The sequence below is a fragment of the Gymnoscopelus braueri genome, assembly GCF_963280865.1.
Source record: "Gymnoscopelus braueri genome assembly, chromosome: 3".
In the NCBI taxonomy this organism is placed as follows: Eukaryota; Metazoa; Chordata; class Actinopteri; order Myctophiformes; family Myctophidae; genus Gymnoscopelus; species Gymnoscopelus braueri.
In genome coordinates, this window is record NC_137612.1 from 30,506,687 (window position 1) to 30,532,544 (window position 25,858).

The window sequence follows — 25,858 nt, forward strand, 5'->3', positions numbered from 1 at the left end:
GTGGGGGGATGCAAATTTTGGGGTCCTGGCTGACAGTTTGTCAATTTGATTCACTTGCACTTGCACTGCTAGGTTTTGATTTTTTATCAAAGTATGGAGCTGTTGTCGACCTGGGAAAGAAGAATTGTCAGATAATGGGCAAGCAATTTCCTTTGATCGATCTTAACCCATCATTGGAGCCTCAAATAGTCACTGTCCAGACTGATACAGTGATACCTCCTCGCAGTGAGGCCATCATTTGGGGGGATTATGCTGAAGGGTTATTAGAACCTTCCTTCATCTCTAAACAGAGTGACATTTTAGTAGCCCGAGTGGTCTGTAGTGTGCAGCAGGGTAGACTGCCAGTGCGTGTTATTAACGTAACTAACGATGCTCTACCGCTAAAGAGTGGCATGAAAGTAGGCACACTATTTACAGATATTGAAGTGGGAGAGGAGATGATAGAGCACTGTAAGGACAGTGAGGGAGGAACTCTATTGCCACCTTGGACAGTGGAGACACTTATGGGCCATTTTGGGGTGGGGGGGAAAGGTTTTGCCCCAGATGAGTTGACAGCAATTAGGCAGTCATTTAATAAATACAGGGATGTGTTTAGTCGGGGGGACATGGATTTGGGTAGGACACAGCTAACATCACACAAAATTGATACTGGTGACGCCCAACCTGTTAAATTGCATCCTCGAAGGGTCCCTCTGCACTTACAACAAGAAGTGACTAAGAACCTGAAGCAAATGTTGGCCAATGGCATAATCCGTCCTTCCTGTAGTCCGTGGGCAGCCCCGGTTGTACTTGTGAAAAAGAAGGGGGGTGGACTACGTTTCTGTGTTGACTATAGGAAACTTAACGAGGTTACTAAAAAAGATGCATATCCTCTCCCTAGGATTGATGATGCTCTAGATAGCCTTTCACATGCTCGCTTGTTTTCCACCCTGGACTTGGCTAGTGGCTATTGGCAGGTGGAAGTAGACTCAGAGGACCGCCATAAGACTGCCTTTGCCACCCGTCAAGGACTGTTTGAGTTTAATGTTTTGAGTTTTGGACTTTGCAATGCACCTAGCACTTTTCAGAGGTTAATGGATCTAATCCTCGCTGATTTGCAGTGGACAACATGCTTAGTTTACTTAGATGACATAATAGTTTTTGGCCGTACTTTTCAGGAACATCTGACACGTCTAGACAAAGTACTGGACAAACTCCAGCAGGCCAACCTTAAAGTAAAACCATCTAAGTGTAATTTGTTTTCAACACAAGTCCATTACCTCGGCCATGTCATTTCTGCTGAGGGAGTTAGGCCAGACCCAGCTAAGGTGGAGGCAGTCAGAGAGTGGCCTGTCCCTACTAATCAGACGGAGGTTGCCAGTTTTATAGGCCTAGCATCTTATTATAGACGTTTCGTGAAGAGTTTTGCAGATATTGCTCGCCCTTTACATAAGCTGACAGAGCAGGGGAAGCGCTTCCAATGGAGTGAGGCCTGCCAATGTGCTTTTGATCAACTTAAGACCACTTTGATTACTGCCCCTGTCTTAGCTTACACAGACCCATGTAAACCATTTATTTTGGATACTGATGCAAGCGATATGGGGATTGGAGCAGTATTATCTCAGGAGGAAGGGGGGATGGAGCGAGTCATTGCATATGCGAGTAGAGCCCTCAGTAAATCAGAACGCAAATATGCTACCACTAAAAAGGAGCTTTTGAGTATGGTGGTGTATACAAAACACTTTCGCCACTATCTGTTAGGTAAAGAGTTTGTGTTACGAACTGACCACAACTCCCTGAGGTGGCTTCACAATTTTCAGGGTTTAGAGGGGCAGTTGGCTCGCTGGCTTGAACAGCTGGCCAATTTTCAATACATTATCATCCATCGTCCAGGCAAGCTACACAGCAACGCTGACGCCCTCTCTAGGCTACCAGGCTTTCTTGAAAAGAAACGGCTATCTGATCAGGAAACAATAGTAGGGATTAACCCAAAAGTGTGTGTAGTGCAAGAGGTTCCTAATGCTATAGTGGCTGCTGAGATAGATGAGTTGACTCAGGCACAGAGGGCAGATAGTGAGTTGCAGCGAATAATTGAATGTAAAGATCTGGCTGCTGATGGTGTAATCCCAGAAGACTCTGACCTACAGAAATATGTCCCAGTTTGGACACAGCTGCAGGTACAAGGAGGTAGATTAGTGAGGATTCCTCCTGCCTATTCTGATGCTGCATCCCGGGTACAGGTAGTGTTACCACGGTCGCTGGTTCCTGAGGTTTTAAAACAGTTGCACAATGTTCCTACAGGGGGACATTTGGGGGTGCAAAAACTGCAGGGAAAAGTTAAAGACCGTTTTTACTGGCCGGGATGGTTTGGAGATGTTAAGATGTGGGTCAAACAATGTGTAGATTGTGGATCCCGTAAGACTCAGGGGAAACTGCCACGTGCCCCTTTACAGCCATCTGTGACATCTAGGCCGTTCGAGCGGGTCGCACTTGACATCCTTGGTCCCCTCCCAGTGACCTCGAGAGAGAATAAGTACATATTGGTTGTAGGTGATTACTTCTCAAAGTGGACAGAGGCTTTTCCTCTACCTAATCAAGAAGCCTGTACTGTCGCTAAAGTTTTGACTGAGGAATGGGTGTGTCATTATGGGGCCCCACGTAGTCTGCACTCAGACCAAGGACGCAACTTTGAATCAAATCTGTTCAGAGAACTGTGTAGGCTGCTGCATATGCACAAAACTCGCACCACACCTTATCACCCCGAGTCGGATGGATTGATTGAGCGGTTCAATCGTACTCTGTTAGATATGGTATCCCTCTTTGTGGAAGAGAATCAGTCTAATTGGGACACGCTTTTACCTTATGTTATGATGGTATATCGTAGTAGTGTACATGCTAGCACCCTTTTCACCCCTTACCGAGTATTGTTTGGACAGGAAATGGTTTTGCCGGTTGATATGTTAACGTAGGCAACCAGGAGTCCTTCACCTCAGTGGCTGAGTATGTGTCTAAGTTGAGGGACACTTTGTCTACTGTTGTTGAGGCGGTAAAAAAACATCAAGCCAGGGCCTCAGGACACCAGAAAGTGGCCTATGATTTCAGGGCAAAATTCCAATATTATTCCGAGGGAGAACTAGTTTGGATGAGGAATAAGGCTAAAAAGCGTGGACTGTGTCCCAAACTACAGAGACAGTATAAAGGCCCCTTTAGAGTAGTGGACAGGGTGACAGAGGTCCTCTACAGGCTAGTGCCAGTCGAGGGAGGCTCAGAGAGTGTTGTGCATTTCAACCGACTCAAACCTTGTACTTCTTCCTTGGCAGTGCCATCAGTGTCGGTGGAGAGTGAGACATCCATGGGAGGTGAACAGAGGGACTGCCCTATTCAATCAGAGCAATGGCAGCAGTCAGGGGTCCCGTTTGGTGCCAGTTGGGTCCACCTTCGTCCGCCCAGCCGGGATGTCCCTGCGGAGGTGATGACAACGCCGGCAGGGACGACCGAGGATGTGGGAGGGCAACAGAGGACCCCATCACCGGTAACGCAGCGGGTCCTGCCAGTCGAGTCTGCAGCCTTTGAATTAGCCACTCCCTTGGATGCGTCTGTAGCCGTTGCGCAGCCGGGGCCCCAAGCTTCAGCAGCGTCGGAGGTTGCGGCGGGAAGTTCAATACTCCTGCGGAGCTCACCAGCTGGGTTGCGAGAAGTCAACATGCCAGCAGGTTCCGCAGCCGCTGGATCAGCCCAGCCTTTGGATCTGTCTGTGTCCAATCCTGGGCGGTGGACACAAGACGCTCCAGGGGTGCCAACGTTAAGGGGAGGACGTCCAGCACGCCAGCGGAGACCAGCCGTGTGGTTACGTGATTACGATGTGTCACTATAGACTCGAGGACGAGTCTCCTTCTTCAAGTCGGGGAGAAGTGTGATGGGTGTGGCAGAGCACAGACTTATAGAATGACATTGATGAACAGACGCAGTGATTGACTGCATTGATTTCAGGTGCGGTGTGAACACAGACACTATAAAAGAGTCAGTCGGACTTGGAAACGGATCGGAGCGACACGTCTTGTGAACCGGCACTCAAGGGACGGGAGGGGCGTTCGCAAGTGTATAGTCTTGCCGACGCGAAGATAGCTAGCGAGGGGGAGCTAGCTATATTGTTGGTAGTAGGAGGGGAGACTATAACCACTGTCTCCTGTAGTTAGTTAGGGGGGAACTTAGTGAGTGTACGGCACACTGCTCCGCCGATCTGCAACCGTGCGAGTGTCCAGCACAAGGACACACTGACTCAATCTTGTCCGCACGTTCCCGTCGTCCAGCCAGTATCTCCCCGGGGAGTTGGACGGTGGCACAAGCTCAGACCCCGGAGGAGGGTCCCGCCGCCTGGCGAGTTAAGTACCCATGCAAGCAATCGAGTATTGTTGCATAACATTGGTGCACAGATAGAAGCACTGTATTTTAAGTATTGTAGCAAGGTTTTATTATTAGGGGTTTCAAGCACTGTATTGTATTTGTATATAACTTCATAGAGTATCAACTAATAAAGATCGCTCTGTATAATTGTACATCATTGTTGTCCTGCTTCTTCCAAGGTCTGACATTATCTACCATTGTGTAGAAACGATAGAAAACCGCATTTATTACAATATTAACGATTTTTAAATCGGGTATCATCACACACTACAAGATCATCTTTCAAGATTCTCTTATCAGATTATCTTAAACATGCACACACTACACGATAAAAAAAATCGGGGGCATCTGACACTACAAGATTCTATCCAGATTCTCGGGCTTGCGAACAGCAATAATAAATAGAAAAATATATTTAAAAAAAAATGATTATGAATTATTAATAATTATAATTATATAAGATATTATATCAGTAGCCTATATTATTTTGATATTAAATAAAGTTACACATTTCATTGATTTCAATTCATTTTCAATTCAGTGTTTTTCTCCGACAGCCAGCTGCGCTCCTGAGCAGCGGAGCGCACGCACACACACACACACACACACACACACGCACACGCACACGCACACACACACACACGGTGCACTGCGTCAGAGCAGATCTACAAGCTCACAACGCGTCTCATTCGCGGTAGGCTACTTGTGGTCTTGTATATCGCATTAGCTGTAGAATACAACTCTCGTAGACGTATTTATGATTATGACGTTTTCAATCTACGAGAGTTGTAGGGTTCACCCCCCATGGACACAGGAACTTTCAGCACTATACCCCGTAGACACTCCAAACATGTACAAATAAAGGTGTTCATTCCCACGCCCAAAATGTTAACTCTCGCTACGGGGTAGTAGTTTAATGTAATAATCTACATCTTTCAATAAATAAGTGTTTTAATGCCGTCTATGGCCGAATGCCATTTTTTCACCCTCGCTTACTTCCTGTTTACATTGAGTGTAATTCCTGGTTTCACCAGATGGGCGCGTCACTACCGCCCATTGGGAACTTCCGACAGAATCAGCCACAGACGGCATTAAACACTTCCTTATTGAAAGATATGGATTATTACATTAAACTACTACCCCGTAGCGATAGTTAACATTTGCTTCGTGGGGGTAAGCACCTTTATTTTCAATTTGTACATGTTTGGAGTGTCTACGGGGCATAGTGCAGAAAGTCCCTGTGTCCATGGGGGTGAACCCTACAACTCTCGTAGATTGAAAACGTCAGAATAATAAATACGTCTACGAGAGTTGTATTCTACAGCTAATATCGCATAATGTTAACCACTCGAAACCATTGTGCGACGAAGAACAAAATAATCCTGGCTGGCACAGAGACTTCCCTTGAAAGTTGCAACATTTTGCAAAATTCATGGATTTAAGAACTAAGGGTGCACCAACATGAAAGTTTTTTTTCTAAAGCATTAGATGGTGGGCCAGAACATAATGAAAGGCTAATTTAAGAAATGGATAGTTAACAAATGTACTGGAACTCCAAGAGTCAAGACAGAACGCCTTATATTTGGCACACATTTGTGATACTCTCACAGAGAATGAATCAAAATGTAAGCTATATTAGGTGGCATAATAAACCGCAAACGAGCGGTTCCCCCCCCCTCCAAGACTGACCATGTAGCAAAGCCTACCGTCCTCATTATAATCATTCAATAATTTGAATGATTTTACTTTTATTCTCATTATAGAGCGTCGCAGTTCCCGCCCACTTCCTGTTTTTTTTGGTGCCGGAAGAAAAAACTCAATGCATTTTTCCATTGACATTTCCAAAAATATTTATATCTATTAATTTAAGCCTCGAATCAAGCCATCATGACATGACATGAATCATGACCATAAACGTTTGATTCTGTGATTTTTTTTTTGTTGAAAACGGCAAAACAAAGGGTATTTATTAAATATAGTATATCATATAATTAAATATAAAATAAAAAAAAATCACAGAAAAAAACGTTTTATGGTCATGATTCATGTCATCTCGTGATGGCTTGATTCGAGGCTTAAATTAATAGATATAAATATATTTGGAAATGTCAATGGAAAAATGCATTGAGTTTTTTCTTCCGGCACCAAAAAAAACAGGAAGTGGGCGGGAACTGCGACGCTCTATACCCCGCAATGCCAGACGTAGGCTACAACGTCACATTATTAAGCATGATTCATCAGGATCGCTTTGCAAATCCACAAGCTCACACTGCAGCGCAGATTGAATATATTCGGGGCGCAACACCGTTGTCATAAAGTACATGTACTCAAGTACTGCACTTAAGTACAATTTTTTTTCTTTACTGGAGTACTGCCAATTTTCAGTACTATTGTATTACTTCTACACCCCAACGGCAAATATTGTACTTTTACTCCACTACAATCATTTGAAAACTTTAGTTACTAGTTACTTTGCTATTATCAATTATTATATTATAAAACATACATTAACCACTTTAGCCCTATTTTATAGGCCTACATAGGCTATTTGAAAATAGCCGATCTACAAGCTCACAATGCATTGCATCGCAACACATTGTGAGCTTGTAGATCTGCTATTTTCAAACATTAGTACTTTTACTTTTGGTACTTTAAGTACATTTTGATACTAATACTTTTGTGCTTTTACTCAATTTTGAATTCCGGACTTTTATTTGTAACCGAGTATTGATACTTTTACTTAGGTAAAATATCTGAGTAGCCTACTTTTCCCACCATGCACTGACCGTTGTACGTCGAAGCATAAATTGGTCGTTACTGGATGGATTGCAGCTGCTACTTGAGAGAGACAGACTGCTTGAGATCGCTAAATATTAATCTGCTAGTTAACAAGAGAAATGACACTATCCAAAAGTATAAAGCAGGGGTCTTCAACAGGGGGTCCGGGACCCCTAGGGGGTCCTCAGAGTTACTACAGGGGGTCCGCCAAATCTTTGTGTGTTATCTTTTTTTTTTTTGGGCGGTGAAACCGCCCCTATATGTGAGGTTTGGATATTTGCACACCAAATCCTGCGCTGTGATTGGCCACCAGTGTACCCCCCTAACCCTGCACCGTGATTGGCCAATCACAGTCTATTCAGGACTGTGATTGGCTAGGGAAACATGACACATGTGCATAGCCCTATAAATAGGACTATGCACTTAAAAAAAACACATTTATGGTTTTTTAAGTGAATCACACATTGTGCTAGCAAGACACCGCCCACTTCACACTGGGTGTGATTTTTTACCTTTTTGAACCCTGGCATCCCTTTTCTGAGGAGAACTTTAGCCAAAAATAGCAGATCTACAAGCTCACAACGCCTTGTGCTGTGAGACGTTGTGTAGATCGGCTATTTTTGGCAAAGAGATATATAGGTGTAGAGGAGAAAAAAGAGCAGACCAAGTAAACAAAAAAAGTTTAATCTGAAACACAATTTTATACAATATAGAGGGGGTCCCTGCTTCGTCTCTCTCTCAGCTAGGGGGTCCTTGGCCTGAAAACGTTGAAGACCCCTGGTATAAAGAGTATAAAAGATATGTGTAAAAGATATGTGACAGTGCTGAAAACAGGGCATTTAAAGATGAATTTGGACACATTGGACAGCAGCAGTGCGTTCGGAAATTGCGCACCAGAGTGCACTCGCCTATTAGTTTGTATTGGCCAGTGCGCTCATGAGTTTCTTATACCTGGTGTCATCAATGCAAAGCCGTTGTGTTTCATCGGCTACACACGTTTTGGCTGTTTGCAAGCCAAGGAATATAATTTTAGACGGCAAGATGAAGCTATAAAGTTTAATAAGCATCTTTCAGGTGGGGATATATTCTCTATGGACATTATAGCTATAGGACTGTCAGTCCATATTTTAAAATGAAAATAATAAAATCATTATCAAAATAATGTATTTTAATATAAAACATGGATCCACCGCAGCTGCACATGATTGTCCATCCTACATAAACAACGTGTGTGTGTGTGTGTGTGTGTGTGTGTGTGTGTGTGTGTGTGTGGCATTGCGGTGTTGGAACAGCGGCGGTGTTGGAACAGCGGCCGTATTTCTCTCGGTCCGACCCGCGCCAGGTGTTCCATACAGTAGCGATCCAGATAAATATCAAACATTTTTGAAAATGATTTTGACGATGACAAAAAAGGGGGGAGGGGGGGTTCACCCGAGGGGAGGGGTTTTCACTCGAAATATCAAACTATTTTGAACGTGATCGGAGTGGCCCCGATCGTCTTGTGAGCAACTCGGGAGGGTTCAGATTGGATCTTTGAACCCTCACACTAGACGATGTTTATGCCCGAGTTTCGCCCCCGATCTAGGCTGGGGTAGACATGCCCCCCCGATACTCGTGAGGGTTGTTTTTTAGCCCGATTATCTCGTAGTGTATGGCCACCTTAAGGTGGCCATACACTACGAGATAATAATTTGGAAGCATTTGGAGCATTGGAGCTACAGTTGTAGCTTTGTATCTTTGTATCTGGAAGTTGAACCCAGCTCAACTTGAATTTGTAGCTTTGTATCTTTGTCGCTATAGAGCTACAGCTACAAACGTCGGATGTATCTTTGTATTTTCATGTCGCTGGTTTCCATTGAAAAGGAATGGTAGCATGTATCTTTTAATCTGCCCGTGTGAACGCACCATGATACATTCCCTCAGTGACCTGGATGTATATTCATTGTAGGCCCCCAACTGTGAGAGGTCAAATACCAGCCAGGCAAGGTCACGGAGATCTCCTACCTACCCCCATGACGGGCTCTCTAATTGCCCCTCGTTCTCCCATTTACTGGGCTTAATGGAGGCTGGGGTCAGGCAGTCAGGGTCATATGAACCAGGGACTCAATTCATCACAGGTGTCAGTGAATTTGGCAATCACCACAGTCTACACCTCTCTCCAACTAAAACAGGGATACTACAAAAAGTAAAACAAAATACAAGCAGTCAGTGTGCCAAATAATACAATTGATCTAAAATACAAAAATATAATACAAACTAGAAAAAGTGCTCCTCGGAGCACAGGTCTCCGCCAGGTCAGGTAAGTTATTGTGGCCTCCTGGTGGCGCTATAATAGGCCAATGTGAAAAGGGTGGCATTTCTTTCTCGGCCTAGTGGGAATGTGCGTGCAAATTTTCACGGAAATGGCACGCCGCGTTCATGATTTCAGACATTTTGTTCAAAACGGACCAATCTTGCAAACTTTGGAAGTCAACCTTAGTCAATCAGGATGGAATATGAAATATCGGACAGATGCGTCTTGATCACATGACTATAGAGATACTGTGTACCGATTTGTGTGATGTTTGGATAAAATCTGAAGGATTAATATCCAAAAATGTATTTGACATAAGTCGGCCTCCTGGTGGCGCTGTAAAAAGCAGATGTGAAAAATGCAGTGCAGATGTTTTTCCTTGGCCTCTAGGGAGTAGGCGTGCAATGTTTCACGCAGATCGGTGTAGTTATAGTTAAAAATGCAAATCGGCCTGTTATAGCGCCACCTTGAGGCTGATGTGAAAAGTTTTAAGTGCCATTTCTTCCTCGGCCTAGTGGGAATGTGCGTGTGCAATTTTATGCAAATGGCAATCTGCGTTCATGATTTGAGGCAGTTTGTTCCAAACGGACCAATCCTGCAAACTTTGGATGGTAACCTTAGCCAATGAGGATGGAATATGGGAAATCGGACAGATCAGGGTTGATCACATGACTATAGAGATACTGTGTACCGATTTGCATGAGGTTTGGTTAAAAACTGTAGGAGTAATGGGAAAAAAATTGTTTTGCACAAATTGGCCTCCTGGTGGCGCTATAACAGGCCCATGTGAAAAATTTTAGGCAGAGGTTCTGAATTGGCATCCAGGGAGTGTGTGTGCACAGTTTCGCAGCGACCAGGCCAACGGTGCCGGAGATTTGGTGCTAACACACAGACAGGACACACGGACGGACGGACGGACACACGGACACACGGACGGACGGACAGGGGCGAAAACATACTCTCTCGCCATGCCTTTCGGCCTGGCGGAGACAAATATGGCTGGCCGTAACAGATTTGCACCGCAACTGGTTGCAACTGCAATACTTGCAACCCCTTGCAACTAGTACTACATGCAACTATTATTCACAAGTTGCGACGAGTTGCATTGGTGTGGAGTTGGACTGGCCTTAACATCTTTAATTTAGCTTTAGTTTAGTCATGTTTATTTCGAATATGTTAATAAAAACTTTTTTCACTTTCGAAATCACAAAGAAAAACTTTAAAATGAATATCAGATTAAAATATAGCAAAAAAGAAACAAGAGAAAAGAAAATAGAGAAAGTGATCGAAACATATCCAAAAAGGAATGAGAAGAAGTAAAACTTATAAACTCCCACCCCTTTTATATCTGTGAGTTAAATAATTACTTACTAGCTGACTTATGTGCTTCACATTATACTACTCTTATAAAAAAAACATACTCTTCAATTATATACAGTATCAAAATATATATCCTATATACATATGTATATACATATATATATATATATACACAAATACATTCATATTCATCTACATACATCTTTCATGAAAGCAGAAGTAGGCCTACATCTTGTTACTGGCAGTGGCAACAATATATATTGCCAGTAACCGATGACATTTCTAGAGTTGCTAATTTTAACAATGCCTCATTCGGTTCTATCAATAATTTTGAAAAGTGTGCCTTGGTATGGGGTTATGAATGGAGTGATATTAGCACACAGAAACCACCGCTGCAATGCTATCACATATTTTCCAACCTGAAGGGCCAGTTGCTACTTTTCGTCCAGCCTCTACCCTATAGAAACCTGCCCGGCTTGGTTGAACCTGCTGGGGGTATGAGAAGGTATAGCCTTCTCAGAGTCACAGAGGCACGCAAGCCTCCCCACCACGACAAGGTAGCAGCACACGGAGAAGCAGACAAGCTAATCTAAGATTGTTTGCTGTATGTGTTCTGTCTGTGCAGCTGCATCCCATGCTCTATCATCTCAATGCTTTTGTCCTCAGCATCCCTATTCTTGCTAGGGCCTTGTCCACACTGGGGATCAGCTTTTCATGAAAGTCCCACAGCCTGGTGTCAACGTGCAGCTCCTCTTTGCTCTTTTGGCCGGTATGCGTTTGATTGCGGATGTGAATGACCCGACTCACATCCGGAGGGACCAAGAACGTACTCCCGAAGTTCTTGAGCACCGCGTGCACCGATGTCTGCTCCACCATCCTTGGCTGAACTATCATCTTGTAGCGGTAGAGGTCAGAACTTACCTGATCTTCCCTGTAGATGTGCTCCAGAATATTTGTTCCTGGCACCCCCTCCCACTGGGGCAGGTGGAACTTCCCACTGGGCTCAAAGTGGAAACTTGGATATAAATGAGTCTGAAAATTGAACACCCCTGCCTTTGGTTCCTGCTGTTGGAGCCGGTCCATCAGAGCCATTAGGCTGTGTTCATGGTACGGTACTATAATCTCGTCTATGTCATGCAACAAGACATAGCGAGAGCGGTCCATGTATCTGTATATGCACTCGTTGAGTGTGGTCAGCTGGCCAAAGTAGTGCAGATCCCCTTCACCCGCTAGATAATTCCATCCCTGCCGCGATGGTTTGAGATGCTTTTCTATAGGCCAGGGAACCATCTCTACCAAACCCTCCTGGCTGTAACTGTGTAGCAAGCGGTCGAGATCTGGACCACAGCTGGTGTTGTAGACCACCACCCTGCCCACGCCGAGCAGCCTGTACATCTCTAACGCCTGTGTGAACTGAAGCACGTTGTTGTAGTCTCCGTACAGGGTGGAGATGCAGACTGTGAAGTTAAACTGGGGCTTTATCTCCTCCGTCCCGCTGCTCTCCTGGTTACCTATGAATTAGAATCAGAATTATTGTCACATCACAGGATTACAGAAGTAAAAAAAAGTGGGTGAAATTCGTTTTTGTGCAAGTTCTATCTATCTAAAGTAGCTCTGTCAAAATGTTACTTGAGTAAAAGTACAAAAGTAATTGCTTTTAAATATACTAGTACTAAGTATTCAAAAGTACATACTTAAAAAAAATACTTGAGTGCAATAAAAGTTAAAGTACATTTATTTTCTATATATATATATATATATATATATATATATATATATATATATATACACACACATACATACATACAGTATATATATAATGCATTGCTGTAATGTTTTCACAATGAATTTATAGAAACTTGTAAGCGATGTAGTTTGTCTTCGGTAAACAAAACACAGTAGACATTTGAAAATGCATGCTTTGTTTTTTGTCTGATAAGGCCACGGGGTGTTCATGGCGGTTTGTCAGGCTGATTCAGCTGCTGATCAGACTCAAGTTCATTCTTCTCCTGCTGCTGCCATTACAGTGTTTTGTTTTGAGTTGACACAAGAACAAAAAAAACTGGTGGATATATGGATAGGTTTGCGTGCCTGGATGACGTATTTCTGCTTTTATGTAGATTAGGGGTCTTCAACGTTTTTTGGGCCAAGGACCCCTTAGCTTAGAGAGATGAAGCAGGGACTCCATACCGTATATTCTTATTTTTTTTAGAATGCTTTCCATTCTGTCATACAGAAACGTAAATGGCACGTATATTGTGGCCTTGCATAGAACTTGACAATTCTGTTCAGCTCACAAGCCAGACATCGACATTGAAATTGTCTGCCAGCTCTGTGCAGTTTTGGTTAAGTAAAAACTCCTGACTAGACACATAACTTCAACATGCCAGATAACACTGTTCTGTGTGAAAGCCATCAAACCTCAGAATGGTTAGGGGGTTAAGGGGCACGGTGGCGCAGTCGGTAGCGCTGTCGCCTCACAGCTAGAAGGTCCTGGGTTCAATTCCCGCCGGGGACGCTGTGGGCGCTGGGGGCGTGTTCTCTCCTCCGCGTCATCAGTGCCCATACCCTAGGTGGGGTTGGCGAAAGGGCCTTTCTGTGTGGAGTTTGCATGTTCTCCCCGTGTCTCCTAGGGTAGTTAATACCCTCACAAAAACATGCAGTAATCCTGGTCACTATACTGCCTCCCCCTGGTCAGCCAGGGCGCCTGATGGAGGGGAAAGGAACTGGTTGGAATAACGTGTTCCTTCCACGCGCTACGTCTAACCAGGGAATCTCCCCCCTGTCGGGTGATAAGAAGCGGCCTGCTTGCTCCTCATGCATTGAAGGAGGCATGAGCTTCAGCTTGGGCTCTCCCTAGGCTGGCAGTTGGCACTGGGTGAAAAAATATGGGTTACAAAATCGTGGGATAAAAATTATAAAGTTAAAAAAAAAAAAAATCAGAATGGTGAAGTGGAGCAGTGTGTTCTTCACAGCTTTCATGACATCTGACAATTCAGCATCAGCAATAATGTCTTTGGCAACGTTACGAGTGACTCCCTGGTCCCTGTGTAGCATGCAGTTTAACCTGTAACCTGTGTAGCATGCAGTTTAACCTGTAACCTGTGTAGCATGCAGTTTAACCTGTAACCTGTGTAGCATGCAGTTTAACCTGTAACCTGTGTAGCATGCAGTTTAACCTGTAACCTGTGTAGCATGCAGTTTAACCTGTAACCTGTGTAGCATGCAGGGCCTTATTATTTGTGAATCCAATACCATGATGCACAAAAATTCCATGATTTACAAATGTGTTTTGCAATTTGCAAACACAAATCATTAATTTGTGACTTTTGGAAAAGAAAATAATTATACTTGTGTGTGCATTTATCATAAAATATCCTTTGTAAATAACAATCATGCGTGTGAATTGTTGAATCTGCATTTGTGAGTACACCAACACCCCCATTCAGTTTTGAGACAAGTGAAGCGTTATTGTTCAGATATCCTATTACCCAGGTTAAGAAAGATGGAAACAATTGAATTAGAATTAGCCTAAATCAACGGCATATTTATTTTACAATATACCAAAAGCTATATTGTATCAAATGGAATGTAATAACCCCCTGGTTTGTTTCACGATGCACGATCGCTCCACAAGACAGGAAAAGGACGTGTCCAACCGAGCATGACACAGGGCTAGGCGTTAGGCTAATCTGAGGTCGAGGAGAATTCTACGGTCTGAGAGGGTCATTTTTGGGGGTCTTGTGGGAGGGGAGTGAGCTGGTGTTGCCTGCCCACGTGACTCCCCTCTCCCCAAGGCGTCAGCTGTGACTTCCCTGTCATTTCAGGTCAGACGCAGTTTATCCTCTTTTGTCATCTGTGGTGGTGGAGGGCCGTGCTGGGCGCGCCCCAACAGACAGTTGAGAAAGCTAGCTAAGTTCCTGTCAACTTGGTCTGCCTTACTGGCAGAGTGTCTGCCAGACCTACAAGACCTTATCTTGTAAGCAGTTGTTTTCAACCACAAGCACATAATCTTCTCCTTTTGGTGAGACAGAGACACACTCATATGGGGAAAGTACTGGGCCATGGATGGATCAAGAAAGAGGATCTTGACTGTAACTAGAAATATTGTTCCTTGAAGAAACAATGTGGGCTCGCTTTAAAGCCAAAAAATAGTGTAGTTATAAAAAGTAAAATTTCAGTTGGACTTGGTATATCTGTATTTGTGTTGTGTGTGTGTGGGCGTAGACTTGCCTCCGGTTGATCAGATCGGGAGCAACCGTTATCATTCTCCTATTTGTCATCAGTTACACACCTGCTTGCATAGCTGATGGTAGCAAGGGGGTGGAGGGGTATAGGGGGCGCGAGTGATGGGTGCGGGGTGCTCTGCGATTTCAGATGGTTTACAATGTGTGTGTGTGTGTGTGTGTGTGTGTGGGGAGTTGTGTGAGGTTATGTTTACCGATACACACCATTAGTGTTAAATTGGAGCTTCTTTTTTTTTTACAAGCTTTACAAAATGTATGCCATTAAAATTTCACCCATTTTGGAGCTTCCACCCCATGTTAGAGCGTCTCTAATCTCTCAAGAACAGATTCTGCTCTCCGCTTGAATCTGTCGGGGGGGGGTTCGTCATATCGCGTATGCACTGGCCTACACTGGCCTACAATCTGACCTATTGTGTGGAGGTGTGGGGAAACACTTATCAAAGCAACCTTCAACCATTATGTATAATCCAGAAAAGAGCAATAAGAATAGTACATAAGGTAGGTCATTATGAACATACAAACGCATTGTTCTTCAGGTCTAAAACATTTAAGTTTAGGGACCTAGTACAATTTAAAACTGCGCAAATTATTTATAAGGCAAGAAACAAATTATTGCCGGGAAATATTCAGAAACTGTTCAAGGATAGGGAGGGGAGGTATGAACTGAGAAATAAATTGAATTTGAAACATCTTGGTGCTCGCACCACCCTGAAGAGCATGTGCATACCTGTGGAGTAAAGTTATGGAATGGTTTACCGGAGGATGTCCAACAGTGTAAAAATATAATACAATTTAAAAAACAGTTCAAGCAGATTCTTTTGGATAAATATAGAAATGATAATTGAGGGATTTATGGAAAACACAGTAATTGTACAGTATAGAATTTTAGTGTATGGGGTGAAACAGATTCTAACTAGAAAAAGTGCTCCTCGGAGCACAGGTCTCCGCCAGGTCAGGTAGGTTATTGTGGGGCAGCAATGTTCAGAATTTGCCAATCAGGATGGAATATGAAAAATCGGACAGAACCATCTTGATCACTTGACTATAGAGATAATGGGTACCGATTTGCATGATTGGACAACATTTGTAGGAGTAATATAAAAAAGAAAAGTGTTACAAAAATCGGCCTCCTGGTGGCGCTATAATAGGGCAATGATAAAAGAGTGTTATTTGTTCTTCAACGTAGTGCGAATGTGCGTGCAAAGTGTCACCGCAATCGGACGCTGCGTTCATGATTTGTGGCATTTGTTCAAAACGGGCCACTCCTGCAAACTTTAGATGTCAATGTTAGCCAATCAGGATGGAATATGAAAAATTAAACAGATCCATCTTGATCACATGACTATAGAGATCATGTGTACCGCTTTGCGTGAAATTTGGATAAATTCTGAAGGATTAAATCAAAACATTTGTTTTACATAAGTCGGCCTCCTGGTGGCGCTACAAAAGGCAAATGTGAAAAAAGTAGGGCAGATGTTTTCCCTTGGCCTCTAGGGAGTATGCGTGCAAAGTTTCACGCAGATCGGTGCAGCTATAGTTCAAAACACAAATCGTCCTTTTATAGCGCCACCATGTGGCTGATTTGAAACATTTCAAGTGGCATTTATTCCTCGGCCTAGTGGGAATGTGCGTGTGAAATCTCACGGAAATCGCAAGCTGCGTTCATGATTTGAGGCATTTTGTTGAAAACGGAGCAATCCTGCAAACTTTGGAAGCCAACCTTAGCCAATCAGGATAGAATATGGAAAATTGGACAGATCCGTGTTGATCACATGACTATAGAGATACTGTGTACTGAATTGCGTGATGTTTGGATAAAATCTGTAGGAGTACTGTCAAAAAATGTGTTTTGCAAAAAGCGGCCTCCTGGTGGCGCTATAACGGGCCCATGTGAAAAATTTGGGGCAGAGGTTCTGCTCTGGCATCCAGGGAGTGTGTGTGCACAGTTTCTCTGCGATCAAGCCAACGGTGCCAGAGATTAGCTGTACACAAAATGACAGAATGACGGACGGACACACGGACGGACAGGGGGTAAAACATACTCTCGCCATGCCTTTCGGCCTGGCGGAGACAATTATATGGGTGTGTATGTATGTATGTATGTATGTACATGTGTATGTATATGTACGTATGTATATATGTATATATATATGTGTATATGTATGTATGTGTGTATATATATATATATATATGTGTGTATGTGTGTGTATGTGTACTGTATATATAAATTACATTGTGTAGAATATATAAGGATTAGGGAGTGTCGCTTGCTCGGTTTGTACATGTTAATATGCATATATAAGTATATAAATATATATAACACAACTAGTAAATTGCTGGATTGAGGATGTGGCAGTATTGACGTCTGTATACGGAAAGTGTATTTGAATGTGCGTATATGGGTATATGCGCGCATTCGGGTGTATATTACACACACTTTCACATATATGTGATGGTGTGGGTAAGAACTCATGAATGTAAATATTGAAAAATATTTTTTGTTTGATTAATACAAACTAATTAAGTAGTTTTGAATGTAAATGCGGATCATTTTTGAGTGGTCATACAATATGAACTTTGTAACTTTGAATAACTTAAAACAATATGTATGAAGGATAGGCATAAATAAGCTATGAGCTTCTGCCTATGCCTTTTCGATCTAACAGAATGAAGTAGTGAATTACAGTGTGTTATGTTTTGTGATTATGTTGATGTGGATCGAAATAAACTAAACTAAACTTTGAAAACTTTGAAACTTTGAAAGTGGATTGGATTGGATTGGAATGAATTGTTTATTATAATAGAAATGTGGAATTAATTCCTGACTGATTGTCTTATGTTAACAAAGGACAAAAACTGAAATGCATTCAGTTTGGTTGAAACATTACCCTTAGTTTAGAGTGATGATGGGAGATAACTTGACTAAAGGTCAGCTAGAGGTTTTTGGACTGAGGTCAGTCCAAAAAGTTTGACAAACAACAATTGAGGAACCAAACTCATATGAACTGATATACTGATTTGTAACTTATGTATTAGTGAGCAGACACACCCTATTACATGGGCAAATTTCCTAATAATGATAACTAAGGCAAACCGGAACACTTGATGAAGAAGATAGTGCACGCACATCCGTTAGTCCAGGTGCTTAGACAAACAAAGTATAATGAAAAAGAATAAAGACTGCACACTGCATTTGCTGGCTCGAACCTTGCCCTGTACATATTCTTCAGGTCATTGAGAGAACATAGTGAAATAAAAGTCAGTTACCTATCGGGAGAAAGATCTGCTGCTGTGCTTCGTGCAGTGCTTCCATGCTGTCCGGATGAATGGACAGGGTGACGTGGGTCGCTTTGCACCCTGCAGGGATCCGACACATGACATCCATAGTCTCAAAGGGAAAACCAAAACTGTTGTCCTCGTGGTGTACAAAGCTAGCCGGAGTGCCGCTGTGCATGAAAAAGGTGCCGTTACAACAGAAAGCACAGTGAAGGGGTACGATTGAATCTCTCCTGAATATGCCAATGATGCGTACATCCCAGCCTTTCACCCTGCGATCCATGTAGGCCGAAACCAGCAGGTGCTTGGTGTTATTCAGAGGGGTGATGCTCTGGGCAGCGGTACGGCACGGATACAGGGTTCGGACCAGATGTGGGGTCGGGATGGGTCTGTGCGTCTCCTGGAATATTCTGATGGTGATGGTGATGATGATGCTGGCAGTAACAAGGAAGAGTATGAAGATGAACATCCGTTTTCGGTTATTATTACAGTTAATCTTCATGCCGTAGAGAGACATGATCCCAAACCAAGGCTTGAAGTATAATACAAGTTGCAGTTACAGTACAGCTGCCGTATGCCTAATAAGGGCGTGTGCCAGTAAAGAGGAAATGAAACTGCGACAGCTTAGATATATGGTTTCCTGCCACAAGGTTTTTTTCAAGATAAGTCTTTATAAATCTTATTATTTGTATAGCACATTTAAAAAGTTGACAAGGTGCTTTCCATTCAAACTAACCTCATACAGACCTCATAAAATACAACATAGTTGTAGATTAACTACGATCAAAATTACTTGACAGGAAGTCGGAATATGGAAATAAAGCTTGGCTTTATATAGTAAAAGAATAGTAGAATAGTAAAAGAAACAAATACAGCATAATTAAAAAGAACATAAAAAGCAATGCAATTTAAACACAAAAAATACATTCAATGATCAAAGTAAGGTTCCCTTCAGACTGAGCTAAAAGCAATGGAGAAGAGGTGAGTTTTTAGGGTGGATTAAAACTTTTCAATGGTGGAGCTGGACTTAAAGGGATATTTCACTTTCAAAAAAACTTTGGGTCATTTTAACGTCTACTCAGGCTTCTGTGAGAAAATGAAAAAAGTTATCGAAAAAACACGCGTATTAGGAGGGCAGGGTGAGTCACCAGAACCAAGGACGGGTGTTTTTTATGAATCTAACATGTTAAAAATGGAGTTTGAAGTTATACCCAGCTGGCACAGGACGTCAATATGACGTTAGATCAACGTTGGCCTCTAACGTTGGATGACTGTTGTGAGTTAGTTGAAAATGAAAGTTTGATTGACGTCATTACCCAACGTTGGTTTGACGTCAACCTCTGATGTTATTTAGACCTTGGATTTTGGTTGGACTCCAACGTTGGATCCAAACAGTCATCCAACGTTAGAGGCCAACATTAATTCAATGTCTAAATAACATCAGAATTTGACGTCAAACCAACGTTGGGTTATGACGTCAATCAAACTTTCATTTTCAACTACCCCACAACCGTCATCCAACGTTAGATGCCAACATTAATTCAATGTCTAACTAACATCAGAATTTGACGTCAAACCAACGTTGGGTTATGACGTCAGTCAAACTTTCATTTTCAACTACCCCACAACAGTCATCCAACGTTAGAGGCCAACATTAATTCAATGTCTAACTAACATCAGAGTTTGACGTCAATCCAACGTTGGCTTATGACGTCAATCAAACTTTCATTTTCAACTAACCCACAACCGTCATCCAACGTTAGAGACCAACATTAATTCAATGTCTAACTAACATTAGAATTTGATGTCAAACCAACGTTGGGTTATGACATCAATCAAACTTTCATTTTCAACTACCCCACAACAGTCATCCAACGTTAGAGGCCAACATTAATTCAATGTCTAACTAACATCAGAGTTTGACGTCAAAACAACGTTGGGTTATGACGTCAATCAAACTTTCATTTTCAACTAACCCATAACCGTCATCCAATGTTAGATCACAACGTTAATTCAATGTCTAAATAACATCAGAGCTTGACATCAAACCAACGTTGGGTTTTGACGTCAAACTTTCATTTTCAACTAAAATACAACTTGTATCCAACGTTAGAGCCCAACTTAAATTCAATGGCTAAATAACATCAGAGTTTGACATAAAAAAAACATTGGGTTATGACATCAATCAGATATAATGGGTTTGTATAGGAAGGGGGCGTGTCTGATAAAATGAATATCAAATATCTAAATACTGAATCAAGCAACTTAAAAACTGTCTGGGGGGCTCACAGAAGCCTGAGTAGACAAAGTTTTTTTGAAAGTGAAATATCCCTTTAATGGGAGATTGTTCCAGTGTGTGGGGGCAGCAACAGAAAAGGCCCAAGTAGTACTGTAGATGCAGGGGTATTGTTGTATGGGGTCAAAGGTCACCTATTCATAAGGTCATTTCTATTGTTTAAAGGTCATAACTTCTTTTGTTTCATAAAACAAAAGCATTCCTTAGAAATTTGATATTTGGGGGTTTATGGGGGGGTCATGAGGGGTGAATGCATTGTGTACATTGTGCCATTATTAACCCCCCTCTATTATAAACTACCTATCACTCAAGTCTCCATGTAATATGTTATTAATTGTCTAACACACATCATTGTCTCCGCCAGGCCGAAAGGCATGGCGAGAGAGTATGTTTTGCACCCTGTCCGTCCGTCCGTCCGTCCGTCCGTGTGTGTGTCCGTCTGTCCGCAGCTAATCTCTGGCACCGTTGGCTTTATTGCAGCGAAACTGTGCACACACACTCCCTGGATGTCAATTCAGAACCTCTGCCCCAAAATTTTCACATGGGCCTGTTATAGCGCCACCAGGAGGCTGCTTTTTGCAAAACACATTTATTTACTGTACTCCTACAGATTTGGTCCAAACGTCATACAAATCGGTACACAGTATCTCTATAGTCATGTGATCAACCCGGATCTGTCTGATTTCCCAGATTCCATCCTCATTGGTTAAGGTTGGCCTCCAAAGTTTGCAGGATTGGTCCGTTTTGAACAAAATGCCTCAAATCATGAACGCAGCTTGCAATTTCCATGAAATTTGACACGCACATTCCCATTAGAACGAGGAGGAAATGCCACTTAACATTTTTCAAATCTGCCTCATGGTGGCGCTATAACAGGCCGATTCGTGTTTTTACCAATAACTGCACCGATCTGTGTAAAACTTTGTTTGCACACTCTCTAGAGGCCAAGGAAAAACCTTTGCCCTGCATTTTTCACATTTGCATTTATAGCGCCCCCAGGAGGCCGTCTAAAGTAAAATAATTTTTTTGATATTAAGCCTTCAGATTTTATCCAAATTTCACGCAAATCGGTACACATGATCTCTATAGTCATGTGATCAAGACGGATCTCTTTGATTTCTCATATTCCATGCTGATTGGCTAAGATTGACATCTAAACTTTGCAGGAGTGGCCCGTTTTGAACAAAATGCCGCAAATCATGAACCCAGCGTCCGATTGCGGTGAAACTTTGCACACACATTCGCACTTCGTTGAGGAACAAATGCCACCCTTTTAACATTGCCCTATTACAGCGCCACCAGGAGGCAGATTTTTGCACCACTTTTCTTTTTTATATTACTCCAACATATTATGTCCAAACATCATGCAAATCGGTACATATTATCTCTGTAGTCAAGTGATCAAGATGGTTCCGTCCGATGAGTGTCTGGTGTGGGTGTTTGCACTGGATGGAGAGGTTTGTCACAGACAGCATTATTATGTATATAGAAATTAGCCTACATCTTATTGCCTATTTTAGGGTTTATGGGTTTTATTCAGGAAATAATTTTAGAACATGTTTAATGTAGTTAAAGCGATTGCTTTAGGTGAAGATGATATAGTATTTTATACTATCACTTCCAAAACATGGGCACCAGGGTTAAAAAGCGGGAGTCACCCCACACAGTGTAGGAAGTTATGCAAGAGGTTCTATGGTCCTTTGGTGTGTACATATAGTCAGTAACTACTGACTTGTTGAATTATAAGAAAAAAAACTAATAATTAAAATAATTGTTTAATATCTGACATGACTGAGCATGTCTTTTAGATCACGATGTTTAGTTTAAATGGTTTAGTTCAATATATTTTATTATGGCTGACATAGAATCTGACAGAGAATCAACCGATCTGGTCAGATTGGACTTTTGATGTGCAAATAATTCTGTTAACTGGTGCTTTGCTCTGTGAAAGAGAAGACCTTAGTGACAGTAATTGATACATACATACATACATACATACATACATACATACATACATACATACATACATACATACATACATACATACATACATACATACATACATACACATATACATACATACATACATACATACATACATACATACATACATACATACATACATACATACATATACATACACATACATACATACATACATACATACATACATACATACATACATACAGTACATACATAGTACACAGAGTATACATACATACAAACATAGTACACAGAGTATACATACATGCGTACATGCGTACATACAGTAATACACACATACATACATAAATACATACATACATGCGTACATGCGTACATGCAGTAATACATACATGCGTACATGCGTACATGCGTACATGCAGTAATACATACATACATACATACATACATACATACATACATACATACATACATACATACATACATACATACATACATACATGCGTACATGCGTACATGCAGTAATACATACATAGATACATAGATACATAGATACATAGATGCATACATACATACATACATTACATACATTACAATTTCAATAAATGCACTGTGTTTCATGTTTAATATTTGACATGACTGGACATGTTCTATAAAACCCTCATGTGTAGTTTAAAATATATTCTGTACCACCATCAGAACAGTACAGAAGTTAAAGTTTTAAAAAATGGTGCTGTTTTCATTACAATTGTTCAGTAAATAAGTCTATCCATTAACCATTGACACACTTTCAATGTGTTTTAAAGTTGCTCTTACTTGCTACTCTTAAAATTCCCTAATGTAATATTACTCAGACTCACATTTCTCACACAAGCGTTGAAAGCTTTTGAAAAAACGTTGTTGATTCTAAAGGTTCTAAAGAAAATGTGTTACAGACACAGTTTCGAAAATGATACGAAAATAGCTGATCTACAATCTCACAATGCATCACGGTTCACGGCCAATGTTTTAACTGTAGCTTGTGGATGTAAATTTGTGCTATTTTTTTTTTTTTTAAGTGAGTGTGAATATACATATACATACACACATACATACATACATACACACACACACACACACACACACACACACACACAGACACACACACACACACACACACACACACACACACACACACACACACACACACACACACACACACACACACACACACACACACACACACACACACAGATTATTGGGCAGGTATAAAGAAACCTTGACCATTACAAATATATACATATTTGGCCTACAAATATATACACTTGGGTCACTTCAAGTTCTTCTTTGGTAAGTATATTTGGTACCCAATATACTTCTAATATCTGATAATAATATCTAATAATCTGATCCTGATAGCGTTATTGCGGACGCATGCGCTGTTGCCCACTACAGACGAACACAAAAACTCTCGCCCCAAAATAGTCACACCCGGGGAAATCCGGTGATATTCACCTGGTATTCCTAAACGTAACCTCATTAAACTATGCCTAAACCAAACCTTATTCCTAAACGTAACCTCAGTAAAACTAATAATATGGCTAACCGTAAACTTATTTCTAACCTTATCCTCAGTAAAACAAATACAGGAATACAAGAACCGCTGGTCCGCGAAAAGAAATGTGGGCGAGCGTGTTTTGGGGCGAGTTTTCCGGTTATATCCACGGCACCACGGCTTGAGTTGCAAGAGATTCTCTCCGTGGCGTGGAGGAGTAATTAAACACTACAAACGTTGTCACAAACGGAGTGATTTAGAAGCACTTTATAAGAAAACTAACACTTATGTATTGTTTTATTGTTGGACATTCATCATGGCAGGTTATAACATGGGCTTTTGGGACGCAGAGGACAGCCCCTCTTAAGCTGGCTCCAGACCAATCCAAATCGGCCCGATTTTGGGCCGAATTGGCTTCGGGAAGCGTCGGCCAGTCGGTTAGGGGTCCGTCGGGGGGTCCTTCGGGACCTTTTCGGCCGACCCAGAGCCGACCGAACATGTTCAGCTTTTTAGCCGACTGGTAGCGCAGTGGCAGTGACAACAGAGGGCTGTCGGTGTTGCCAGATTATGTGAGAGAAACAAGCGACCATGTCTAAGAAAACCTACATTCACTGTTTCTCATGAGGGAGAGGGGGAGAGAAAGAGGGGGGAGAAAGAGAGAGAGAGAGGGAAAGAGAGAGAGGAAGGGAGAGAGGGGAGAGAAAGAGAAAGAGAGAGGGGAGGAAGACAGAGAGAAAGAGGGTGGGAGAAAGTGGGTGAGAGAGAGGGAGATACCAGGAGCGAGGGAGAGAGAGGAACGGAGAAAGCGGGAGGGAGAAAGAAAGGGAGAGAGACGGAGAGAGAAACGGAGGGAGGGAGAAAGAGGGAGGTAAAAAGCGGCAGAGAGAGAAGGAAAGAAAGAGAGAGGGAGAGACAGAGGGAGAGTGAAAGATTGAGAGAGAAAGAGCGAGCGAGAGATTGAGGAGACGGAAAGAGGGAGAGAGAGAACGAGCAATTAAGTGAATTGCTTTCACCTGCTGCTGCTGCTGCTGTGCGGAGTGTGCTACAGGGCATATCTCCGCCAAGCCAGGGTGACCTACCCAGGCTCATGAAATTCATATTCAGGCATAGTAGCCAATTAGAATGAAATCTGCAAAAACGGACTCATATACTGATACAGAACCATATATTGGCTATATATTATGGCTGTCGGGTGGAAATCTTGTATGTTCCTTTTTTATTATTATTTAAAAAACATTTAAAATCGTGAAAATAGCCAATCTACAAGCTGTAATTATTAATAATTAAGAAATACTATATTTTAAAGAGTGAAAAATCAACTAAAGTCATTATTAGTGCAAGTTCATTCACATTTCATTTGAATGAAAATAACAAGGTACCAGGTAGGACAACATATTTGCATTCCTATGGGTGATGGTCGCTACACTGAATGGACTCGGCCGTGGCTGTGTGTGAAACGGATGATGGCCGTATCGATTGACGGACGATCGGCGCTATTGTTCTCGAGGGTCTGGGTTCACACTTTCTTCAAACGGCACGGAACACCTCAGCAGTACTCGCGGACCAAAATTGGGACGTTTGCCAGGGTTGATAAACACTGCTCTAGGGGGTACTAGTCTACATTACTTTTAAGGAATATGAGATTACAAATAAATGTTTCAGGTTATTTTAAACTGTAGTACAGTTTTATGATGTAAATATGGGTTGTATAGTGACTAGGTTTTAGATTTAGTAATGTTAACACTTCACACATTTACTATCATGTGCACATAGGGTGGACCCAACTT

At 42.0% G+C, this 25,858-nt stretch overlaps 1 protein-coding gene across 1 annotated transcript; it reads right to left on the minus strand.

Moving 5' to 3' along the window:
- Window positions 1-11,052: 11,052 nt before the first annotated feature.
- Window positions 11,053-18,814, minus strand: LOC308081883 (uncharacterized protein; the record flags this gene model as incomplete). The annotated part of the gene is made up of 2 exons (XM_080423501.1): window positions 11,053-12,285; window positions 18,289-18,814. 2 exons carry the CDS (start codon window positions 18,812-18,814, stop codon window positions 11,417-11,419), a joined length of 1,395 nt encoding a protein of 464 aa, XP_080279627.1. The 3' UTR covers window positions 11,053-11,416.
- Window positions 18,815-25,858: the final 7,044 nt, after the last annotated feature.